Raw genomic sequence first — 7,276 nt, 5'->3', positions numbered from 1 at the left:
ATTTACTTCTAAAGTAAAATTCAGCACAGTACCATATATCATTGGAACTAATATAAACATGTTGAACCAAACACTTGTGGCATCTCTCTGTTTATTTGCATGTTGATGAGGCTTGTAAAAATATGAGGATTTTTTTAGGCGAAAAAACTAATATGTCTTGAGGATAAAAATAGGCCTGATTTTCATTTCTCACTATTTTCATTTCTCCCAAAGCTAATCATTTTTGTAAAGAACAACAATAAAAATTCCTTTGAGAGATCTGTTTTTAAGGATGAAAGAGATATCCCTGGAACTTATAAAAACCACATCATTCTCTGCAAGGCAGTCAACACCCCATGCAAAAGATGATTAGCTATCTCTGGAAGTAACTGAGAAGTTTTGGTTGTTGTAGATGCTGTTAAGACAAAACAAAAATGAAAGGTTGTGTTCACAAAAAAGAGAGATCTGCATGGAGTAGAGAAGGGAGCCCCTCAAACTATCTGTTTCCAACAATCTTCAAGAAAAAAGACTGACACCCTGCATCAAAGAGAGCTCCACGTCCTAAGAGAAAGGAATGCATCTGAAAAATATAGGTAGGATATCCGATCTCACTCCCGCATCCTGTGCAGCTTCTTGGAGGGGCCAGTTCACTCCATTTGGGCACATACACTTGCTTGGGGAACAGACTGTGGTATACTCATATAGGACACTCTTCAGCAGCACCAATCTATAGTGATACTAAGATGTCTAGTGGTTATCTGGGACCAGGAGTGGGGCGGGCCACACAGCAAAGGGACCAGAGGGAACTTTTGCGAGTGACGGCAACTTTTTAAGTCTTGAATGGACAGATAGTGATACCCACTTATTCCTTTGTTAAAACTCATCGAACTGCTAAACGGAAGTGTGCGATGTAGTTTGTAAATTGTATTTCACCAGGGTTAGTGAAAAACAAAACAACAAAACACACAGGGCGTGTACTCCGGAAATACAGTGGCTGGCCCCAAGCTTCAGGATAGTGGTAGCCAACATTTTATTTGCAGAGCGGCTCGCGCTGCGATCAGTAGGTCATCTGATGAACTTCTCAGCCTGTTTTCATTTTATAGAGGAGATACCGAACTCCGAGAGATGAGAATTCAGTGTAGCTCACACAGCCCAAAGACCCTAGAGCGGGTATATCAACCCAGGCTCTGACTGCATGGTTCAGTTTTAACCACTGCACCATGCTGCCGGTATGTAGTAAAAATCTGGATAAGTATGTTGAATGAAAGATTCCTGCTGCTGCTGCTACTGCTGCTGCTGCTAAGTCACTTGAGTCGTGTCCGACTCTGTGCGACCCCATAGACTTCTGCTAAGGAACGTCAAAGATCACAAAAGGCCCAGTCAGAAACAGACCCAGCACCGAGCCAAGTACAGACCTCAAGCCTCCAACAGATCAGGACCGCGCGGCGGAGGGGCGGGGCTTCGCCGCCTGGGGGCGGAGTCATCGTTTCACTTTCCGGCAAGCTTGTACCTCTTCACTTGCCGTAGTGCCTGAAACCGGAAGTTCGCGCGAGGCGTGCTCTACATTTCCGGCCGAGAGCTGGGCTTCTTGGTACCCATGTGGGAGCTGCTGTGAAGATTCATTGGCTTCTGAGTCCAGTCCAGAGTCGAGCTCTGGGTGAGCAGGGGCTCTGAGTCGGGGCGGTATGCAGGGGAGGGTAAAGATGTCCTCGGCTTTTCGAGTCTCCGCGGAGTTGGAGCTGAGAAACGCTTGGCGCGGCCCTCGGGGATGTCATTAGCTATTATCGCTGTTGCTTTAGGGTTTGCACGTTTGGCGTCTGGGGGTTCCTGGACAGCAGGTGATGTGTCCGCAGCCGCGCTGAGTGCGGAGGAAAGTTGCTTATACGTGAGACATTTGCTGTTTGCCCGTTACGCCGTCTTACTATTTTGTAGAGGGTTCTCACGGTGGATCTGTTTCTTAACCTGTGTTTTTAGAAGTCTGCCAACGTGAACGATGACGTCCTTAGCGCAGCAGCTCCAACGACTCGCCCTCCCTCAGAGTGACTCCAGTCTCTTATCTAGAGATGAAGTTGCCTCTTTGTTGTTTGACCCCAAGGAAGCGGCCACCATCGACAGAGACACCGCCTTTGCCATTGGTGAGCTGCCTTTTAACTTAGGAAAAGCCCTGGGAAGCATGTGTTACCCGGATGTTGCTGTGTTTTCTGATCCGCTCTCTTAGCGGTTTGTAACTTGCTAACTCGACTTATGTTGTTAAGGGAAAGAGAATGGCAAATAACTACGTTCTAGATACATAAAATGTGTATAGGTAGCCGTATCTGAATTTCACACCAAGGTTGCGGGGAGTCATCTAAGGTGTAGAAAGGAAGCAGAGGTTAGGGGCTCAGGGAGGGGTCTTCCAAGGACTGGCCTAGTTATTGTACTGAAATTGTATTGGAAAAAAAGAAGAAAGGCCCCCTGCCTCGAGATACTTTTTCTTCTCCTTGGTGAGATGAAATTTAATTTTTATGTTGGATAGAAATCTATGTTTGGGACTGTATTATTCTAAAAGAGAGAGTGTTAGAGAAAACTAAAACTGTAAAAGAAGTGCGAGGTGAGTTTACTTGCTAAGAATTGTTAAATAAACTGGAGTTTTCCTAGGATGCACTGGCCTGGAAGAGCTGCTTGGAATTGATCCTTCCTTTGAGCAATTTGAAGCACCGTTGTTCAGCCAGCTAGCAAAAACCTTGGAGCGCAGCGTTCAGACCAAAGCAGTGAACAAACAGCTGGATGAAAACATTTCATTGTTTCTTATTCACTTGTCTCCTTACTTCCTGCTGAAGCCTGCACAGAAGTGTCTGGAGTGGTTGATCCACAGGTAGCAAATGAAATTACAGAAATAATTATGGGATGATAACATTGATGTTTTTAAGTAATGAGAACATTTATTAATTTAAATATTGAGATAAATATGGTTTGTATTGGGTGAGATAAGCATGTCCTTCTATGTTGAACTCATATTTATTGATAGTGAAAAGTAAAACTACTTTTTAGAAGATCTTGAGTAAATAGTCTAACCTCATTAGTTCTAAGGGGCTTATGTCACTTCGCTATTACAAATTGCTACTGCATATTTGGGGCAATGAGTGTTATTGAACTTCTTGCCAAAATAACAAAAATGGTGGCTTGGGAAGAGAATAATAACTTAAGAAAAGCAATAATAGCTAATGTGTATGAAACACTTTACACCAGGCCGGATGGTAAGCATATATGTGTTACCTCAGTGCTTACAACATTCCTATGGGGGAGGTACTTCTTTTATCCCCATTATACAATTGAGAAAACAGGTGTAGAAAGTTAAGCTGGCAGAGCCACATGACTAGTAAGCGGTGATATAAATTTGTTTCCAAGGCCTGATCTTTCATCTCCTTTTGAAATTGTCTTAAGTTTACTCAGTTTATTTTCTCATTTATTTACATCACATTGGTATCACATCATAGTTAATACATTTTTTTCTTATGTATGTTTTAAAAGTAGAAAGGCTTCCACTTCATTAACTGGAGGCATGGGGTTAAGGGAAGCCAGTGAGTCACTGAGAAAACATAGTTTAACCTGGGTCTTCTGATTATCATATCATTAGATTCTTCAGACAAAAAAAGAGTCAAATTTGTACTATTTCCCTCTGTCTTCTAGCATTTAATTTCCCCCAAATAGATCATTATTGTAAGGAGTACTTTTTGCCTTTGGTTTTGCATTTATTTATTCATGTAACTTATTTATTTAGCAAACATTAAGCTCAATACAAGGATAAATATGCTGCCCTTTCTTACCATTGTGAAATAAATGCCACAGTAAGGGTGTATACAAGGTTTTGGGAGTGTATGGTGATGCCTAAAGTAGTTGAAGAAAGCTTCACGGAGGAAATGATGTCTTGGCTAGTACTAAAGCCCTAATACAGAACTAATAAAAGGCAAGAGGTGTGGTGCTATAAGAGAGAAGGGATAGGAGAGCTTAGACAGAGGGATCACTTGGCTGGGAGAATTAAGAAAAACATCTTGAGAAAGAAGCCTGGAAAGGATTTAGATCTTAAAGGCTGCTGCTGCTGCTAAGTCACTTCAGTCGGATCTGACTCTTTGCGACCCCGTAGACGGCAGCCCACCAGGCTCCCCCGTCCCTGGGATTCTCCAGGCAAGAACACTGGAGTGGGTTGCCATTTCCTCCTCCAATGCATGAAAGTGAAAAGTGAAAGTGAAGTCGCTCAGTCGTGTCCGACTCTTAGCGACCCCATGGACTGCAGCCTACCAGGTTCCTCCATCCATGGGATTTTCCAGGCAAGAATATCTTAAAGGCTAGAAAGGATTTAATGAATCTGACAGAATTAATAAAACTCTTATGTTAATTAGGTGGCATGACCAATATCAAGTTTTGTAAAATTCATGGACAAATTCAATATGCTTGTAATTACATAATTTTTGTATTCAAAGAAGGCAATATGATTTTGTATGTAATTAGTCTTCTGGTTTTAGGATCATGATATTAATAGTCAGGTAAACTGAGGAAAGAGCTGTGGAAGGTGAACTTTGGAGAACAGAGAGGAATTGAGTGTTGCCTAGTTGACCCAGTTTGGTTTTCTGTTGGTTTGACTGCAGTGATCCCAAAATCATGTTAATGTAATAAATGGGTTTTTTTAAGGTTGAGAAAAAGTGAATGGATGTCAATTTTGATATTGAATATTTAAAAATATTACTGCATAAGAATTGGCCAACCCTATTGAATACTTTAATGTCTGTGCTTTAAGTGTGCTATACCTTGCTTCTAGTTTTATCGTTGTTTTAAGTGGGTTTAGGTCACTGATGTACCATTTGGGCACATAAGGAAATACATGCTTGTTAGTTTTGTATCAGTTTGAATTGTTTGCTTCTTTTTTCTCCAGGTTCCATATCCATCTTTATAATCAAGATAGCCTCATTGCTTGTGTTCTGCCATACCACGAGACAAGAATATTTGTGAGGGTTATACAGCTTCTAAAAATAAATAATTCAAAGCACAAATGGTTCTGGTTATTACCAATTAAGGTATGATTGTTGAATGACATGTATCTGTATTAATTGCAAGGCTTCATTAAAGGTATTTGGAAAAAATAAAGCCATTGGTGTTCCTAAGAGTACACCAAGTATTACCTCCATCACTTTTATTTCCTAGCTTCCATTTGAAAGTATGGTAAAACAGCTGGCTAGTATGAATAATAGCTGGCTTTTGTTTGGTATGTGATAGTAGAATAGGCAGTTTGTATTTTATTATCTTTGATTCTCACACAAAAAAAACTTTTTACAGATAAATAACAGGCTCAGAGAATTAAGTTACTCACCAAAGTTCAAGCAGCTCTAAAGTGGCAGAGTCAAGATTTGAATCTAGATCTGATTCTAAAGCTTGTCTTTCCATTATACTATGCTGTCTGGCATTTAGAATTTTGGAACTGAAAAGCTTAAAAAAGCCAGGTGAAGAAAAGCATAAAATACTTAGAAAAAGTAAAAAAAAAAAAAAGACTTGAAGGACGTCAGGAAATTATTATTGTGAAGAAGATGCTAAGAATTAATTTACAGATAAATAATAGGATGATTGCCTTACAGGAAGGCTCTGGCTGAGATCAGATAGTGTAATTTTGCAGGAAAACAACTGACTTGCCATTACCACCTTGTTTGTAACTATAGTAAAGAAAGTAGATGTATGTTGTTAGCAAGAATTTTTTAAATGTTGAGTGGTGATTTGGGCCAGCAGGCAGCAAATGGGATGAAAGTAGGCTAATAGGCTGTGACCTTGGAACGAGTAACTTTCTGGTTGATGTCAGGTCGTCCATGATCAGAATAGTAAAGAGAAAGGAATGGGAATTTTAATTAAAGAAGAAAAGAATTTGGATGTAAAGCATTTAAAGAATATTCAGGAGGAGAAGGCCAATCTGTAGTAAAGCCTATCAAACTTTTACTCATTTTGCTAGTAACATTATTTTTTTCCCTAATCTACACACAGACCCTGCTGTTCTCTAGACACACTTGTTTCGGGTATCCAAACCACACTTATCTATTACAGTTTGCTGCAAATTATCTTTTCATTGATCTATTCAAAATTTATTGAGCACTTATATGTGCCATGCCCAGTGCTAGGTCGTGGGAAGAGCAGTATAAGTTGACTGGGTTCCTGGTCTATTTCTGTTACTAGTGTTACTGTAAAGCAGTGACAAAACCATAGCCCATTGACTGAAAAACCAAGTCTAAATGGTAGAGTTACTGAGAACCTAGAGAATCTGGATTTAGATAAATACATATCAAAATGCAACACATGATAAGTAACCATTTTTCACTGAGTACCTCCACACACATTGCTGGCCCTTCTCTTTTGAATTTCTTAAGTTTGCATAATTTTATATGTTAATCTCTTCTTTACCACCAGTTATAATGGAAGACTATATTTTGTATTAATGAACTGTAGCAGTTTGAAGCTGTTACTTTGGTAGGTACTTAAATGATGAGTTGGTGAATTATCCTTAGTTAACAGTTGGTTCTTCCTGTCTGTAACAGCAATCTGGAGTGCCCTTAGCTAAAGGAACTTTGGTTACCCACTGCTACAAAGATCTTGGCTTCATGGATTTCATTTGTAGTCTGGTGACAAAATCTGTGAAGGTGAGTAGTACACTGTTTCATGAACGTGTGATTCCATTAGAAGGTTGTTTCCTCGGCCTGGAGAAAGCAAATGGCCGTTTGTAGTAATAGTGGGACTTTGAAGAAGTGCCTTTTGTTAAGTGATCTCATCTTTTCTTCATCTTTTCTGATGAGCAGCTTGATCAGTCTTTCATCATCAAAACTGTTTTTCTGCAAAAATAAATTATTGTCTTCCTTACCAAATTCTTTACAATGACTGTTTAAACAAAGACACCGTCTAAAAATGTCAGAAAGCTTGTTTATTCTTGCCATGTTTAATTGAACTGTTAAATGTATTTGTCTAATATGGTAAAATTAGTGTCAGCCTGAAGTACTTGAGAGCTATAAATATTTTTATACTTACATCTCATTAGCTTTTCACTCCTGAATGTGTTTGGTTTGTGGTTTTTGTTCCAGGTTTTTGCTGAGTATCCTGGGAGTTCCAGTCAGTTGAGGGTGCTCTTAACTTTCTATGCCTCTACCATCGTGTCTGCTCTGGTGGCTGCCGAGAACTTATCCGACAATATAGTTGCCAAGCTGTTTCCATATATTCAAAAGGTTTGGCCCTGCTTATGTGTAAAATAGATTATTTTGTACTGGAAGAAATTTTCTTGCTTTTGAAAATT

At 39.7% G+C, this 7,276-nt stretch overlaps 1 protein-coding gene across 3 annotated transcripts in view; it reads left to right on the top strand.

Moving 5' to 3' along the window:
• Positions 1 to 1,515: 1,515 nt before the first annotated feature.
• HEATR1 (HEAT repeat containing 1) overlaps positions 1,516 to 7,276 on the top strand; it is a 50,838-nt gene continuing 45,077 nt past the window's right edge. For 2 of the 3 annotated variants that reach the window (XM_070781769.1, XM_070781767.1), the window contains exons 1-6: positions 1,516 to 1,636; positions 1,954 to 2,114; positions 2,617 to 2,833; positions 4,889 to 5,030; positions 6,531 to 6,632; positions 7,068 to 7,208. In XM_070781769.1, the coding sequence (XP_070637870.1) occupies positions 1,973 to 2,114; positions 2,617 to 2,833; positions 4,889 to 5,030; positions 6,531 to 6,632; positions 7,068 to 7,208 (744 nt within the window). In that variant the 5' untranslated portion in view covers positions 1,516 to 1,636; positions 1,954 to 1,972. The remainder of the gene's footprint in view (positions 1,637 to 1,953; positions 2,115 to 2,616; positions 2,834 to 4,888; positions 5,031 to 6,530; positions 6,633 to 7,067; positions 7,209 to 7,276) is intronic. The other variant, XM_070781768.1, reaches the window with a different exon arrangement.

This window comes from Bos indicus, chromosome 28 (genome assembly GCF_029378745.1).
Source record: "Bos indicus isolate NIAB-ARS_2022 breed Sahiwal x Tharparkar chromosome 28, NIAB-ARS_B.indTharparkar_mat_pri_1.0, whole genome shotgun sequence".
Classification (NCBI taxonomy): domain Eukaryota; kingdom Metazoa; phylum Chordata; class Mammalia; order Artiodactyla; family Bovidae; genus Bos; species Bos indicus.
This window is presented reverse-complemented; position numbering and strand designations above follow the sequence as displayed.